Source organism: Aotus nancymaae, unplaced genomic scaffold (genome assembly GCF_030222135.1).
Source record: "Aotus nancymaae isolate 86718 unplaced genomic scaffold, 86718_ANA_hifiasm-v0.15.2.pri h1tg000011l, whole genome shotgun sequence".
NCBI classification, from domain to species: Eukaryota; Metazoa; Chordata; class Mammalia; order Primates; family Aotidae; genus Aotus; species Aotus nancymaae.
Window position 1 is genome coordinate 2154802 of NW_026988422.1, and position 18590 is coordinate 2173391.

The window sequence follows — 18590 nt, forward strand, 5'->3', positions numbered from 1 at the left end:
CCGTTTGAAATACTGAAAATTGTTCCACTCTTTGGCAGACCTCTAAGGAACTGGGGAATCCCCATAACAAGTCACTACCTTTGATAATTCTGACATACTTGTTTTTCTTTCAGGGAGTCCATTTGCTTTCCTGATGGGAGAGGGAGCTAAAATTCTCCTGCCCTCAGCACTGTTTTATGGCTAGGCAGGGCGCCTGAGAGCTGGGGAACAAGATACTAGCAGGAAAGCCCCCAAGAGGGGAATGGTTGGGCTTGACCAGCCGCGGACTCAGTGACAGGTCCAGGCAGCTATTCTCTCTGTTCTACTTTGATGCTGGAAGACTCCACGTATGTCCTCTGCTTCACAGTTGCACAGCAATAATACAGCTTTTCTTTTTTATAAGTCATATTAAATGCCAGCTACCAGATGATACTTTCCCAATCCCCTGCTGTTGTCAACCCCAGAACCAAGTAAGTTTGGAGTAATATTATTTTATTTTTAACTCCATGCTTCGAAGACACATCGTGTCTGTAAGATATGTAAAAGTGTGTAAGGCAACCTCTATTACTCCTGGGGTTCAGCAAGTTTGAGGAATCAGAATTCTTTGAGACACAAATATGTCAGAATAGATCCCTTGCCAAATGCACACTCAGGGACAAAGGGCAACCTTCAGCACTTCTTTCAGCTTCAGGCTCCTTAAGTGAAAAAGACGGGGCTGTCGGACTGAGCTATCTCTGAGAACCCTTCTACCTCTAACTTTCCGTGTCTGTGATAAAATCAACACCTGCTTATCGCCTCTCATTTTAATCTCTGTTCCACACTGAGCGACATATCCAGGCTGTGTGAACTAGGGATGATTAGTTTCCAGTGTCAGGACGTGAGAACAGGGATCAACAAAAACAAACACTGCGATTTCCTATTTATTACATTGGCTTCTTAGAGCCACAGGAAATACGAAAACAAAGAAACAAACATGATTTACTAGTTCCTTGAATAAACTTTCGCATCTATGGGGCTTTTAAAACAGAGATAGTTACCCTGTTTACAGAATTCACTTTTAGTTGCAATGTTGTTTGCCTTAATCTATGATGGAATCATAGCATCTATTGTGTATAACACTTGTAAATTGTGTCCTTCTGACATCTTCATCTGCTCATCCCTGCTTCAGGCATTTGCCTGAATTAACCTGCTTTCTATCTCTAAAATGTACTCAAATATTCTTTCAGCACAGTGCTGTGGTTCACACCTGGAATCCCAGCACTCTGGGGGACCAAGGCAGGAGGATCACTTGAACTAAGGAGTTTGAGACCAGCCTGGGCAACATAGTGAGACTCTATCTCTATAAATAAATAAATACATACACACACAAAATAGCAGGCTGTGGTGGTGCTCCCATAGTGCCAGCTACTTGGAAGGCTGAGGTGAGAAGATCGCTTGAGCCCAAGAGGTTAAGGCTGCAGTGAACTGTGATTAAGTCACTGCTCTCCAACCTGGGTGAAAGAATGAGACCTTGTCTAAAATATATATATATATATATGTCTTACTTTAAGGAACAATTTGATTTTCAATTTTGTGTCTCTTTGAGCTAATGAAAATATCTTAAAAAGAAAAGCTTACTCTTATCCTTACTTTTTTCTTCTCTCCCGACTGCTCTAATCTAAGGCCCTTCCCTCTCTCAACCTTTTAATCATCTATATCCATCAATATTACATTCAGTATTATACGCATAGGAAGAGAAGAGCATCCCCCCTCCCCGCCTACTTTGAATGTAGTTTCTTTTTTTCCCCACTTCTCCTTGAATGTAGTTTCTGATACATCTTCATCAGTCTCATGATTTACACAAAACCGCAGTGCTGGAATATGAATTTATTTAACGTATTTATTGAACACCTACTGTGAGCCAAGCATTGTCCCAGGCTCACAGAATGAAAGAAGACATGCCCAGTCCTCACACCCGTGGAACTGTCAGTCTAGCAGAGAACATGAATTGGCAGAAAGAACGCTACATAACAAAGGGTAAAGCTTAGGCCTTTTTCTAGAACATGCTTTTCCCCCCAGACTCACAAGAACCTGTGATTGCTGAATTAAAGTGAATAAAGAAATCTGACATTATTTTTCTATTGTCCTTGGTGAAAAAATCGTAATGTGAAATCTCTCTTTTTATTGAACTGATTTGCCTTCTCTCACCAACATCGTATGAATACAAAACTGAAGTAAAACAGTTTCCCTGTCATTCATTTATTCTGTGGAAGTGCATTTTTAATACTTTCAGTCTGTTTTGCTTTCTAGTCATCATCTCCTTCAGCTTAACATGGTTCTCTTAGCATTGTTCTATGTCATCTGGGCCTCGTGGAGGGAAGACTGCACTAAATGAAAGAGCTTTTGGAGGTGAAACTGAGTTTATTGGCCCAGGGCTTTTATAACTCCAGATGGACTTCACAGGGCTTCTTCTACGCTCCAGGGCAGACACCATATGTACTGCCTACATGATATAATTTGAGGGATATAGAATAAGTCTCCACCGGTGTACACCCAGTACTTTTTCTTTTTTTATCTTATCTTTTTTTTCTTTTTAAGTTAAAGTTCTGGGATACATGTGTAGAATGTGCAGGACTGTTACATAGGTATACATGTACCATGGTGGTTTGCTGCAGCTATCAACCTGTCATTTAGGTTTTAAGCCTTTCATGCATTAAGTATTTGTCCTAATGCTCTCCCTCCCCTTGCCCCTCACCTTCCAATAGGCCCCAGCGTGTGATGTTCCCCTCCTTGTGTCCACGTGTTCTCATTGTTCAACTCCCAGTTGTGAGTGAGAACATGTGGTGTTTGGTTTTCTATTCTTGTGTTAGTTTGCTGAGGATGATGGCTTCATCCATGTCCCTGCAAAAGACATGATCTCATTCTTTTTTATGGCTGCATAGTATTCCATGATACATATGTGCCACATTTTCTTTATCCAGTCTATCATTGATGGGCATTTGGGTTGGTCCCATTTCTTTGCCATTGTAAATAGTGCTGCAATAAACATACGTGTGCATGTGTCTTTAGAGTGGAATGATTTATATTTTTGGGGGTATATACCCACTCATGGGATTGTTTGGTCAAATGGTATTTCTGGTTCTAGATCCTTGAGGAATCGCTAGACTGTCTTCCACAATGGTTGAGCATTTAATTTACATTCCCACCAACAGTGTAAAAGTGTTCCTATTTCTCCACATCCTCTTCAGCATCTGTTGTTTCCTGACTTTTTAATGATCATCATTCTAACTGGCAGGAGATGGTATCTCATTGTGGTTTTGATTTGCATTTCTCTAATCAGTGATGTTGAGCTTTTTTCTGTATGTTTGTTTGGCAGCATAAATGTCTTTTGAGAAGTGTTTGTTCATATCCTTTGCCTACTTTTTGATAGTGTTGTTTTTTTTCTTGTAAATTTGTTTAAGTTCATTGTAGATTCTAGATACTAGACTTTTGTCAGATGGGTAGACTGCAAACATTTCCTCCCATTCTATATGTTGCCTGTTCACTCTAATGCTAGTTTCTTTTGCTGTGCAGAAGCTCTTTAGTTTAATAAGATTCAATTTGTCAATTTTGGCTTTTGTTGTAATTGCTTTTGGTGTTTTCATCATGAAGTCTTTATCCTAAGAAGGCTGCACACACTTACAATCCCATCAGTAAGGGATAGTAGTTCCTGTCTCCCTGTACTCTTGCCAGTGTTGGTATTATTAAAACACATTTTTTTTTCCTAACCTGAAAGGTAAAATATTGTTATTTTATGTAATCTTTGACTGCTAATTATTAACAGTTGTAACCATTTGGTATTTTCTTTTTTAAAATTCTTTATATTTCACATTCAATATATATTTAATGAACCTATGCCATGAACAAGGCAAGGTGCTGGGTATTAGCAGAGAGGAAAACATAGCCCTTGATATGATGCAGCACACAATCTGGTGGGAAGAGAGGCACTGAACAAAATTACCCAAATTATTGATTACAGTTGTAATAAGTATCCCAAAGGAGAAGTATTAGATTCCAGGAGAGCATCCGGTAGGAATCTGAACAAATCAGAGAGGTAGAAAAGGCTTTCTGGGGAGATGCAGTTTTTGCCATCGCTGAAGGATGATTAGAAAGATGAGGGAGTAGGGTCGTGGATGAAATCACTGGCAGGGAGGAGCCTGTGCCAGTGCCTGCACTATACAGGAGCAGGTGAGCTGGAGGAAGAAATTAAAGACCAATGAGGCTATGTCACTGAAGGGAGGAGGTGGTGCAAGGTGAGGGGCAATATGAGAAGGTGAGCAGGTATGAGTTTGCGGTTGTTTTAACCATCTGGCCATTGTGGGAACAATGAAATAAAGGAATTGGGAGTGGACGCAGGATATTTACTATTAGGAGGCTAAAGCTGTAATCTGGGTAAAAGATAACGGTGACTTGGACTAGGGTAGTAATACTGGCTCTAGAAAGAAGTGGATGGTTTTGAGAGGTACTTGAGAGGTGGAATCTGCTGACTTGGCAATTGGATGTGGAGGGTTGCTTCTGAGTTACTTGCCTGAGTAAGCAGGTGAATTGTGGTACTCTCTGCTAAGTTAGTGGGCACTGGAGGAGCAGGTTTGGGGAGAGAGATGATGAATTCGGATTGTGTCAAGTCAGATTGGGTACCCATGGGACACCAAGAGAAGCTGAATGGGCAGAAGCTTGGAGAAGGCTGGGCTACTGATGTAAATTAGGAAATCAGACTGTAGCTAGAAATGGAAGCTCAAGGATAAGCTATTTAGGGAGACGGTGTAAAGTGAGAAAGGAAAGGTAGAAAAGAAAGACTAGTCTAGAACCTTGGGGATCCCCAACAGTTATGAGCTGATAGAAGGAAGAAGTGAGGGAATGTCTAAGTCACAGTGGCAAGAAGATCAAAGAGAACGCAGGAGGGTGCGGTGGTAGCAAGCAAGGAAACGGTGTTTTCAAAAGGCCTCTGGAGATGAGCTGAACGCCACAGAGTGACTAAGGTGACCAAAAAATGCACAGAATTTGGCAATATGAAGACCAATATCCTGATCAAAATTAGCTGTGGGTGAGAAAGCTGGACTGGAGTGAGTTGGGGAGTCACAGAAATTGAGATAGCAAGTGTCATAATTATTTCAAAAAGTTTGGCTTGTCTAAACTGTCTGTTCTTTGCCCATTTTCCAATTGTGATGTTAATGATTGATGTCATTGAATTAGATGATCTCTTTTTATGTGTGTGAGATGTACTTAACCTATAGTTTAAATTTGTTTATGTTGCTTTTGATATGCATTAGCTTTATATATATATTTTTTATTTTTATTTTGGTGATGGAGTCTCACTCTGTTGCCCAGGCTGGAGTGCAGTGGCATGATCTCAGCTCACTGCAACCTTTGCCTCCTGGGTTCAAGTGATTCTCGTGCCTCCGTCTCCCAAGTAGCTGGGATTACAGGTGCCCACCACCACACCCAGCTAATTTTTTTGTATTTTTAGTAGAGACAGCGTTTCATCATGCTGGCCAGGCTGGTTTCAAACTCCTGACATCAGGTGATTCACTAGCCTTGGCCTCCCAAAGTGCTAGGATCACAGGCATGAGTCACTGTGCCTGGCCTAGCTTTATATTTTTGTATAGTAGTTGATTTTTTCCTTATGACTTCTTCCATTGCTCTTTTGCTTAGAAATTCTTTCTCCATATAAAAATTACATTAATATTTACCTTTATATTTCTTCAACATTTATGGCTTCATTTAAAAAATTTAAAAATCATTTTTGAATTTGTTTTTACATATCAACTGAAGGCTTGGCGTCTTTTGTTTTAGTGTTCTAATGGTGGAGTAGTAAACAATAAAGCTAGACTCAGGATGTTCTACTTAGTGTTTTAACCAATTAACTCTGCTGCCTCACTATAGGAGAAAAGTCTTACTGATCAAGATGTGAACCCTGAAAATCTGAGACAGGTCTCAGTTAATTTAGAAAGTTAATTTTGCCAAGATTGAGGATGCACACCTGTGACACAGCCTCAGAAGGTCCTGATGGCAAGTGCCCAAGGTGGTCAGAGCACAGTTTGGTTTTATACATTCTAGGGAGACATGAGACATCAATCAACATATACAAGATGAATATTGGTTCGATCTGGAAAGGCAGGACAACTCAAAGTAAAGGCAGGAAGACTCAAAGCAGGGAGGGGACTTCCAGGTTATGGATAGATAAGAGACAAATGGTTGCATTCTTTTGAGTTTTTGATTAGCCTCTCCAAAGGAGGCAATCAGATACGCATTTATCTCAGTGAGCAGAGGGGTGACTTAGAAAGAATGGGAGGCAGGTTTGCCCTAAGCAGTTCCCAGCCTGATTTTTCCCTTTAGCTTAGTGATTTGGGGACCCCAAGATTTATTTTTCTTTCACATTTCCCTTCTTTTCTTTTAAAAATCTCCTGGAATAAATATTTTAGAAGAAAATGAGGGATCTCAGGTTTCATCTGATCTCTCATGGTTTATTCCTAGACAGGTAGGTCCTGAGTTATTAGGTAGGCTCATTTTTTAGCAAGTTGTGAAGTCTCATGTCTTTTGAAGAGAAAATAGAGGGAGAAAGGAAGAAAAACAACAACAAACAAAAGAACAATTCTGGAAAATCAATATAGGCCACATTACTCTGAAGTCCATACATCAGTAGGCAGGCATGAAAGTGGCTTATGTATGTAAATAGGTCATTGTTGTTATTTTCTTCTGAAGTTTAAGTTGTCTAGCTTCAGTTTGCAGGACTCTATGAAAGCACAGCCTGGTTTTTGGTGACTCCAAATTAGAAAAACATGGTGAAAAAAAGAAGGAAAAAAATGGAAAACATTATTTTGAAGACTTGTAGCCAAGAAAATTTAGAATTCAGTCCAAACTGTAGAAAATAATAAAAATTTAAAAACATTAGACAAGACTAGAATCTAACAACAGGTGTTCTATAGTTTTTGAAACAATTTTTCTCTCTCCAGTTTCCCATTTTTATTAAAGACAAATCATGGTAGGACTGCTTTGCTTTATTATACTTGGCCTAGTCATTTGTATACAGTGCAAGAAGAATACTTATTTTTTACAAAGGCTTTTAAATTGCTTTGATGGCACTTTGTTCCATAGAAGGAATCTCAGATAAGACTTTTTTTAAAGCTGTGCTGAGTTGGGTGATCCTCTCCTTTTGAGGTTCTAAGATAAAACCTGGGGCTCCTAGGCCTGTAGGAAAGTGACATTCTTTACTTACCACAGGTCAGGAACCCTGTACGGGGATTGTGTAGACAAGTTTGAGGCCAGTTTTCCCCAGGGATTTTTATTGGCTTTGTAAGTCAAGTTTGATTCCTTAAAGGAAAGCACACCATTCCAGTCAAAGCCTTGGTAAAATAACAAGTTTATCTGATTGATTGTGTCCTGTTATAAATGAAAACAGATTTTTATGGCACTTAGGCAAATAACTGCATTGCCATAAGTTAAGAATCCTCACAAATAGTTTCCAAATTCTGGAGAAATCAGGTAAAGAGAAAACAAATATGCTCCAGATTTTGTTCATAGGACTATACTTTGCTCGTAGTTAGAAACGATTATAAATAGCTTAAAAGTTTTCTTGACTCAGAAAAACAAAACAAAGGATCAGCAATGTTTTAAGCAAAAAGTTAAAAAGATTACTTCAGACTTCTATTAGTTTAGTTGATGCAGTTAATTCCTGTTCTGCTTGATAGTCATAAACATTTCAGCTCTCTATGAGTTCTGAAGTTTTCCTTCTATTCTGATGTCACAATCTTCAAAGTTTTTGGAAACCTGAATTCAAGAGTACTTGTTAGAATTTCTTTCTTTTTTTTGAGTTGGAGTCTTGCACTGTTGCCTGGGCTAGAATGCAGTGGCATGATCTCAGCTCACTGCAACCTCCGCCTCCCAGGTTCAAGCTATTCTCCTGCCTCAGCCTCTTGAATAGCTGGGATTACAGGCACCAACCACCACACCTAGCTAATTTTTTGTATTTTTAGTAGAGACGGGGTTTCACTATGTTGGCCAGACTAGTCTTGAACTCCTGACCTCATGATACACCTGACTCAGTCTCCTAATGTGCTGGGATTACAGGCTTGAGCCACCACGCCCAGCATCTGTTAGAGTTTTATAGCTGATTATAAAACCACCTTCTAAGGAGGACCAAAACAAGACAACATTTGTCCATGGACACAATTGACAAGGAAATTTGTTACTTCTGTGGCACATGATAATTTAACCTAACAATTATAATTATTACTGATAATGTACATTAAGTCATCTCAGAATTATAGGAGTTTCCCATCATTTTGGAACACATGCCAATAAATATTTATACAAATACAGCCCTAAGAAAACCAAACACTGTTTTATATTTGACAATGCTTCCTTTATAATTGTTATACCAACTAAGCCAAATATGCCATTTTTGGACTTTAGGGAACCTAATGTCTCAAAGAACTAATTAGGTCAGAAGAAGACATAATTTATTATTTGATTTGGAATGTTTGTCAAATATCAAAGGTTTAAAACACTTGATGTCACAAAATAGGATCACAGGTCACTGAAAAATAAGTCATTTCATTTAACCAAAGTGATAACCCAAAGGATTTTTTTAAAAAGGTGAAATCTTCATTCTTTGAGATAGGAGATTTATTTTCCAAACAATAAGGCCTAATAAAAACAGCATGAAGCCAATTAAATTTTTTTTTAATTTATAAGCAATCTATAAAATTTTTAATCTTGACCATAAAATATAACTTCCATAAGCCTTTTATAACCTTTATTAAGAAGTTGGCTAATGCTTCAAGAAAACCTTGTTAATTTGACATAGGGGCCCATAGGCTGGTCTTGCATTAATGTGCCTTTGACATTGATTTAGTTATAGAAAAACTGGCCAGGTGTAGTGGATCATGCCTGTAATCCCAGCACTTTGGAAGGCCAAGGCGGGCAGATAAGTTGCGGTCAGGAGTTTGAGACCAGGCTGACCAACATGGTGAAACCCCATCTCTACTGAAACACAAAAATTAGCCAGGTTTGGTGGTAGGCACCTGTAATCTCAGCTACTTGGGAGGCTGAGGCAGAAGAATCACTTGAACCCAGGTGTCAGAGGTTGCAATGAGTTGAGATTGCACCACTGTACTCCAGACTGTGTGACAGAGTGAGACTTCCTCTAAAAAAATTTACCAATAATTTTAAGGTTAGCTTACTTATTAAAGATTTTACTTAAGTTACATGAAGTTGAAAAAGCATTTGACTAGTCTTGTCTTTTTTCCTGATAAAGTATTTGATTCAAGTGCTTTTGTTTTTCTTTAAGCAAATTAATTAGAGCTCTTTTATATATTTTCAGTAGTGAAACATTGTGTACACAACACATAAATACAAAGAGGTGTTAGGCATGCTGATAGAAGTACATCTTACAGATTCACAAAAACCTTTTTTTTTCTCCTATCTTAGACTTTAGATTCTTGGTAACCTGTTTTACAACCCTAGGCAGTTGTCAGCTAAATAGCCTTAAATTCACATATTAAAGAAAACAACTCAGGTGAAAAATGTAATAGCAAAAACTATATTATAAGGTATGGAGAGAAAAAGTCTGGTGTGCTAGAGGGAGATTAAAGATAGATTCAAAATAAAACATAAAATTATACAAATCTATCATATGATCGTATAAGGAGACTAATTTTATTTACATAGGGACTACCTGTCTTAACTGGATGTCTGAACTTTGGGCAGAGCCCACACTGAATCTTGGGTTTCCACAAATGGAGAATTATCCTGAGGCTAGATCATGTGATGTTTTTACAGTGCACTTAAAAAACATTTTTTTTAAAACAAAGACATTACACTCTTCTTTACAAACCCAAGTAGCCTCTGTTGCAGTAACTATTTTAATCAATAAATCAGGTGACACAATACAAAAGCAAGCAGTTTAAAAGCTGAGATGAACTTGTCTGTTTACACTCTTGTGGTTCCATAAGGAAAAACAGGTTTCTCCTTGAAGGGAGACTGGCACCTTCTCTGTTTTTGTTAAAGAACCCTGGGCTATTATAAACTATTTTAGGTCCCTCGTGTAGCAGAGGGTGCAAGAGCAAGGGGAGACAGCAGAAGTAAATGAATAAAACAGGATTTAGTCAACTGAGAAGAAAAATACTTTTGCTCAAAAAAGGACAAGGTCCTAAGAGACAGAAGCAAAACCAGACATGAAGGCCTTTTAAACACAAACACACACACATATGCTTGTATACACACATCTTGGATGTTAGCTTTTTTAGTCATTGAGATCCTTAAAAAAAACTTTTTAAATCTTATTACCATATTTTAGCTAGGACGAATTGTGATTATTTAAGAAGTACCAAGTATCAAACCAGAAAGGGCTTGATTTCCTAACCAAAACCCAGGCTGTCATGGTGGAAAAAAGAAGGCAGGACCTTAGCTATCAAACTGCAACATGGGGTAACAGCTTTCAGTTGCTTTCAGTTTGGCCTGGCTAGCCAAAAGATGGCCTTGTTATGTAAACAAACCTCTTCAGTAGTCAAAAGAAAAAATATTTCCTTTTTTATTTTTGGTTGGTCGTTTTTCTCCGCCTACCATACCACCTGTTTTTCTTGGTGGGAATGTAGCCACTTCAGAATCCTCATTCCCCATAATTTTGGAAATTTCCTTTGGATTTGATCAAGTCACATAGAGTTGATCAAACCCATTGGGAAAAAGACTGAAACAACAACAAAAACAAACAATCAACAATAAAAATTGTTAAGCAAAACAAATGATTGCACAACTTACGTGGTCACTAGGTGCTCTAAGGGCCAGCTGGATGTTAATCATAACTTTAGCCAAGATAAACCCTAATTCAGTTACTTGCTTAGGGATGAGTCTCAGGCTATAGACTGCTCTCTACCATCCTAAGAAGCAGGAAAAAAACCCTCATCTTCCCTGTTGGAAGCGAGCGCAAACTCCATAAAGGAGTTACCTGCCTTCCATCATCATGGAAACAGGAAATCTTGCCTTCCTTGTGGGAAGCAAGTAAAACTCCAGAAAAAAAAGAGGAGGTGTACAGAAAAATAAACTTTAGATCTTGACCAAATTTTGGGAGAACAAGGATTCTCTGGAGGAGGTGCTCTCAGACCTCAGCAAATTGCACTATTGGTTTTGAAGCAGGAGCGGCCATGAGAAACAGAGTTTTTGGACACCGAACTAGGAAGGAAGAGGTGATTTATTTCAGCTGGGAGCAAGGTGACATAGTTGTCTAACAGCCAAGCTCATCTAACAAAAAGAAGCTCTGCCTTTATATAGGCTTACAACTCTGGATATTATACATGAAAGGGTCTTGGGTTTACAGCCTTAGAAATTACATGTGAAAGGGTCTTGGTTGATGGAGTAGGAGGGGGGTGGGGGTTTGATCTTGCTTAAGTAAAAACAATGCCTTCCAGAAAGATTCCCCCATACTATGCCTGCCATCTATAGGAAGGCAATTAGGGAGGTGCCAGCAGTTGGCCAGCCTTTTCTTCTATTGAAATGCAGTGTGGAAGTCAAGGGGGAGGTGATCTTAGATGCTTGGGTCTCTTTCCTCAGTTTGAGTCATAAAGTTAGCTCATGCTGGTACCAAGCACCGATAAAATATTTGTCAAAAGTCAGGGGTACTTCCACTCAGAATCCCTTCATGGTTGCCAAAATGTGAACCCCCAAAATCTGAGACAGATCTCAGTTAATTTAGAAATTTTATTTTGCCACGGCTGAAGATTCATAACCATGACACAGCCTCAGGAGGTCCCGATGACATGTGCCCAAGAAAGTCGGGGCACAGTTTGGTTTTATATATTCTAGGGAGATATGAGACATCGATCAACATATGCAAGATGAACATTGGTTCTATTTGGAAAGGCAGGACAACTCAAAGCAAAGGTGGGAAGACCCAAAGTGGGCAGGGGCTTCCAGGTCATGGGTAGTTAAGAGACAAATGGTTGTACCCTTTCGAGTTCCTGTTTAGCCTTTGCAAAGGAGGCAATCAGATATGCATTTGTCTCAATGCATGAGATAAACGAATGGGCATAGGAGTGACTTTGAAAGAATGGGAGACAGATTGGCCCTAAGTAGTTCCCAGCTTGACTTTTCCCTTTAGCTTAGTGATTTGGGGGTCCCAAGATTTATTTCCCCTTTACAAAGATAACATGTCAATTCAACATGAGATTCATTTAGTTAGTAGTTTATGGACATTCTGCCTCTATGCTTATATTGTACAGTCTCTTATATTATACAATTTTTCATTCTGTATTCTCAGCTTCCTGTGCTTCCCAGAATTCCATCATCTGACCGCCATCCTAGAAGGCATTCTCACGAGGACCGGGAATTCCGATGCCGATCATCTGACCGTCTCCCTAGAAGGCATTCTCATGAGGACCAGGAATTTCGATGCCGTAGCCACATGCGGGATTGTAGAAAATACTCAGAGGATGGATTATTCAAGGAGCCGCTGGAATCAAAAGGAAGATCCCATTCCAAAATTGAGAAATTTTCTGAGTCCTTTGAACAGCAACTGTGCTTTAGAACCAAACGTTCTGCCTCTTTGGTATGTAACAGAGCTACTGAATATTTAATCTGCTTTAGAAAAGGAAATCCAAAGGTTTTGTTCTCTTTAAGTTAGAGGGGAACAAATGTAACTTCTTCATTTACAACTTGGTAATAAGATCTTTGAAAAGTAACACTCAGTTTAACATAACCCGGAATGAATTTTTTAAAATTATTATTTATAATTGAAGACATCTGGTATAGGAAGAGTTCCTGGAACATATTTGTTATCAAGGTCTCCTAGTTTTTCTTTTTTCTTTTCTTTTTCTTTTTTTTTTTTTTTTTGAGATAGAGTCTCACTCTGTGCCCAGGCTGGAGTGCAGTGGCCTGATCATGGCTCACTACAGCCTCAAACTGCTGGTCTCAAGTGATCCTCCTACCTCAGCCTCCTGAGTAGCTGGGACTGGAGGCATATGCCACCATGCCTGACTAAATTTTAAACTCTTTTTTTCTAGAGACAGGGTCTGGTTATGTTGCCCAGGCCGGTTTCAAACTTCTGGGCTCAAGCAGTGCTCCTGCCTCGGCCTCCCAAAGTGCTAGGATTCCAGGTGTGAGCCACCACACTCAGCCCCCTAGTTTCTTGAGCCTCCTTTCATCAATCTTATAAATAATTGTAACTCCTTCCTTTTTTACAATTTAGAAAAAAAAAAAACACTGCCCCTATGGCTTCTCTCCTTTCTTTCTTTTTTTGAGATGGAGTCTAGCTCTGTCGCCTAGGTTGGAGTGGAGTGGCACAATCTCGGCTCACTGCAACCTCTGCCTCCTGGGTTCAAGCGATTGTGATTCTCTTACCTCAGCCACTCAAGTAGCTAGGACTACAGGCGTGAGCCACCACGCCCAGCTAATTTTTGTATTTTTAGTAGAGATGGGGTTTCACCATGTTGGCCAGGATGGTCTTGATCTCTTGACCTTGTGATCTTCACGCCTCGGCCTCCCAAAGTTCTGGGATTACAGACGTGAGCCACCGCACTGGCTGGCTTCTCTCCTTTCATATGTAATCCACTAGGAAATAGTCCATGGTGGTGTTTTGTTCCCCTGTACTTAAAAAAACACAAGAACGAATAAACACTGTCTGGTAAGTATCAGGAATAGGAGTGGGCCAGGTGCTCACAGTGACCTCACGGGAGTCTAAGTAAAGCAAAAAGAAGAGACGGCATGAAATGGGGAGAAGAATAGAAACTCCATTGGTGATACTAAACTTAATACATGAAGTAATAAACTAAAGATCAATTAATGTGGGGTAGTTTCACCTCTGCCGCGTGCTCACTGACTGGCCTGGAACAAAATGCTTCTTTTTTTTGTAGGTCTTTGGTTTTCTTGTTTTATTTTGCAAAACAGAAATAATAATGGGTTTGCTGCCATGCAGTAGACAAAGCAAATAATTGAACCTAAGTGTAATGACTCCTGGTTCTGGAGCTAGACTCCGTGAGTGCACTGTGAAGACACCTGGGTGCTTTGCATTTCATTGTCCATCTGAGCACAGTGCTCTCCACCTAGCAGACTGGCTGTTGGGACTGTCACTGTGTATCTTGCCTGGCTGATGATTAGAGGAGCAAGGAAGGGAGAATAGTGAACAGTTGTCATTTTACTGTATCTAAACCTTATTATTAAGAATTCCTGTAATCCCAGCATTTTGTGAGGTTGAGTCCAGAGGGTCGTTTGAGGCCAGGAATTTGAGACCAGCCTGGGCAAACTAGTGAAATCCTGTATCTGTGAAAATAAAAAAAAAAAATTAGCCAAGTATGGTGGCCTGCACCTGTATTCCTCACTGCTTGGGAGGCTGAGGTGGGAGGATCCCTTGCACCTGAGTTTGAGACTGCAGTCAGCTATGATTGGAGATTGGAGGCATTGTTCTACAGCTAGCCTGGGCAATAGAGCAAGACTCAAAAAAATAAAAAGAATTTCTGTTTTGTCTTTTTTAAAAAATATTGTTTGTTTTCCTATTGTCTCAGGCCTAGAGAAACGCTGTTAAGACTAAGACAAAGAATTCCCATACACACTTCCCCTAGATTACCTCCGAATGTTAATATGTCTGTATTTGCCTACACAATCTCTCCTCCTCCCATATCCAAACACAGGCACAAGAACATTCTCTGACATAAACACAATGCAATAATTAAACTAAAAAAAATTAATACTGATATAATACTATTAACTCTAATCTATAAACCTTATTTATATTTTTTGCCAGTTGTCCCAATAATATTCTTTATAGTGAAATTTGAAATCATGTTGCTACCCATGTTCATGTCTCTGTTGTCTATTTACCCTGGAGCACTTTCTCAGTCTTTGCTTGTTTTTCACGACATTAGCATTTTCTGAAGAGTAAGGCCAGTTATTTTTTAAAATGAGCCTCAGTTTTGGCCAGGAGTTCAAGACCAGCCTGGTCGACATGGTGAAACCCTATCTCTACTAAAAAATACAAAAATTAGCTGGACATAGTGGTCTGCACCTATAATCCCAGCTACTTGGGAGGCTGAGACAGGAGAATCGGTGGAACCCAGGAGGTGGAGGTTGTAGTTAGCTGAGATCTTGTCATTGCACTTTAGCCTGAGCAACAGAGAATGACTCCATCTCAAAAAAAAAAAATAATAATAAAAAAGAAAAAAAAAAGACTGAGCCTCAGTTTGAATTTTTCTGATATTTCCATATGATTAAATTCAGTTTATGATCCTTTTGCAATAATAAAACAAAAGTCAGATAATTCCTGTTTTAAAACCGACATGTTAAAATGTATCTTAATTCAGGAGACTTACTCAACTTAAATCCTTCCTGGAACAAGGTACTGTATAAATATCTCTTGAAAAAAAAATGTAATCTGAACAGTTCTTTATTGATTCTAATGGCTTCAGAAATTTAAAAAAAATATATACACATATATATACACACACACAAAATATTGCTCTGTCGCCCGGGCTGGAGTGCAGTGGTACAATCTCGGCTCACTGCAACCTCTGTCTCCCAGTTCAAGTGATTCTCCTGCCTCAGCCTCCTGGATAGCTGAGATTACAGGCACCCACCACCACGCCTGGCTAATTTTTATATTTTTACTAGAGACAGGGTTTCACTATGCTGGCCGGGCTGGTCTCGAAACCTGACCTCAAGTGATCCGCCTGCCTCGGCCTCCCAAAGTGCTGGGATTACAGGCGTGAGCCACCACTCCTGGCCCAGAAAGGCTTTTGTTTAACAACTCATAATCCATTTGCTAATATTATTATAAGCCCAAAAAGTATATAAACATAAAGTCATTTTGCTTAAAGAGATACTCATCATCTTATCTCTAAAATATAAAGTCTGCTTGTGGCATTCATTTTCCACGTTCTTCCTTTTGAGTTCCAAGATAATTAGGGAAGCATTTACAACTTTTTAAACTCAAGAACTCTTTTTCACAGTTATTTATAATAACTAGAAACCTGTTAGGAATTTGTAAAATTATTTTAAAATTTGCATATTATATAATAACTACTTTAAAATATTTTATTTTATATCAGTTTTTAAAGAGTACATTATAAAATCTTAATGCAAAATTAGAAATTCAGAACATACACAGATACACTTCAACTTTTCCCTATTTGACTATCTACACACTTTCCTAAGGCTAACTACATTAGAAAGTGTTCTTTTTCAGCAAATTTAAAACTGATTTATACAGCCTTTTGTTTGGGGACCAAAGGTGTACTAATAGCTAGATTGAAATTTTACATATTTTGACATAGCCAGAAATTGTTTTTGTGACTTGATCATGACCAATAATGTTAAATTCTTTCATTTTGATATTTAAAAATTCAGTTGACTTATACTGATAATTTTCACGTTTAGCTTCTAAGTGATGTGATAAAAGTAGTTTAGAGCATTATTTACAAGCATTTCTCAGATAGTCTTTAATCATCACTCAATTTTCTCCTTGTTATACCATTTTGGTAAGAGACCTTCCTGACTGCATTAACATCGTGGAGTGGCTGACACCACTGTGGTAAACAGATGCCTCTGTTACTCTCAACTAGCACGGCTGAGCAAGCATGACCTTGCTCACGTGACTGCCACTCACCACTGCAAAACCTCCCTTGATAGACACTCAGGGGTTTCCCTACATTTCTAATTCAAATAGGAGAGGAGTAATGATTTTGCTTGTTTATTTTTTAAAAATAGAAGCAGAAGTAGATAGCGTTGCCACATGTATCAATGCCATTGTTTCGATAATTCCTTTGAAAGGCACCTCTGGCCATACAAACTAAAGAAGCAACCCCCCCGCCTCGCCAGTAGGTCCTTATCATATTCCTTACCATGTTTCCAGTTACCATTGCACTTATCACTATTGATTATTCTTTCATTTCCTTTTAGCCTTGTTGATGACTCTCTGTATCCTTCTACCTCGGTGTAATATCTAGGAAGTAGGTCTATTTAGTGTCGTATCTTCTGATCCTACAACAGTTGTATATGTTCAACTAATCAGTGAATAATGTGGAATTCCGAGGACACACGTTGGGGGGTGTTAATCTGGCTAAGTGTCATTCCTTAACACTTCATTCTTCCCACAGTTCTCACATCAACCTTTAGTGCAAACTCTACTATTAATGTAATTTAAGGGAGTGAACATAGAGAGCTAAGAATCATTCCATGTGTGATCTCACTTGTCACTTTCCTTTTCAACTAACACCAGGAAACTATTACTTTTATTGTGCCATGAAATCACACCCCTCAGTATGTTCAGAGACAGAGTTGCAGGCATGTGTAGGTTACACTTCCTTCCCAGACCATGGGCTGGTGCCCAAGCTCCTCTATGTCTTTTCTTTGTGACCAAAACCTTTAGCGACATCTTTAGGTTTATGCTAATTTATTTCTAGAAACCAAGATGTGGAAGTCTGCTAAACCATCAGGGCTTTCTTCGTGTCTGATTATTAAGAGAAATGTGGAGTGTTATCTGCTGCTTGTGTATTTCTTTTACCTGTTTCTGATCTTTCCCTTTCAGGGACCTGAAAGCAGAAAGGAGCGAAATGAAAGAGAATGCCTGAGAATGGAGATAAAATCCCGAAAGAAAATAGAAGAAGAACGAAGCTATCGGAAAGAAGAACACGGAGAAGCACACATGGCTCCCTTGTTTGAAAAAGGGCCTGAATAGTACTCCGCGTCCGCATCCTGACATCGCATGCGACTGTTTTACTGGTTTTTCTTTGCGCCCTAATACACCATTTTAAGACATGGATGGGGGTGGTGGGGGGAGTGAGGAACAGCTGTAAAAAGCAACTGCAGATGCTGAGTGACTGCAGCGGGCAGGGTATGTAACTGTTCCGCTGCTCCAAGACGTCTTGCATCATAACTTAATTGCTCCTGGCATCTTAGTTGAGGGTACAATCTGCTGGGTTGCCCTTTTATGGAAATACAGAGAATAACAGGTACTTTAATAGAATAAAGATAAATTTGAAAATGTAATATATTTAAAGAGCCACCCACATAGGTTCCCCAACCCTTCTTACACATCAGCTCACAAATCATCTTAAATAAAAGTCATTGGTATGACTCTTGAGTTTACTTTCTTATCGGAAGTCATTATGTAAGTATGTCTAATGGCCATCATTTAAGGAGAACTGGTAATTAACATGCCAAGGACTATGCTGGATGCTTTAATGCGTTACCTAAAATAAGCTTCACCACTCTGAGGTGGGACCTTGTATTAGTCAGGATTCTCCAGAGAGAAAGAACCAATGGGATAGAGATAAAGATAGATAGAGATAGAGGTAAATAGAGACAGAGGTATGTGAGACAGGATTTATTAGGGGAATTGGCTTACATGATATGGAGGCAGAGAAATCCCAACATAAACTGTCTCCAGGCGAGAGAACCACGGAAGCGGGTAGTGTGGCTCAGTTCAAGTTCAAAGCCTCAGAACCAGGGAAGCCAGGAGGGTGGCTTGGTCCAAATTTGAAAGCCTCAGAACCAGGGAAGCTGATGATATAACTTTTAGTCCTAAGCTGAAGGTAGGGTAGGGGAGGAGTCACTGGTGCAAGTCTGGGACTCAAAAGGCCACATGGAACCTGCAGTTCTAATGTCCAGGG

General features: G+C 39.3%; 1 protein-coding gene across 5 annotated transcripts in view; it reads left to right on the forward strand.

The window, feature by feature from the left end:
• The window catches only part of LNP1 (leukemia NUP98 fusion partner 1), a 41481-nt gene extending 23421 nt beyond the window's left edge, over positions 1-18060 (forward strand). For all 5 annotated transcript variants that reach the window (XM_012476958.3, XM_021667018.2, XM_012476967.2 and 2 more), the window contains 2 exons: positions 12251-12538; positions 17507-18060. In XM_012476958.3, the coding sequence (XP_012332381.1) occupies positions 12251-12538; positions 17507-17656 (438 nt within the window). In that variant the 3' untranslated portion in view covers positions 17657-18060. The remainder of the gene's footprint in view (positions 1-12250; positions 12539-17506) is intronic.
• The last annotated feature ends 530 nt before the right edge of the window (positions 18061-18590 follow it).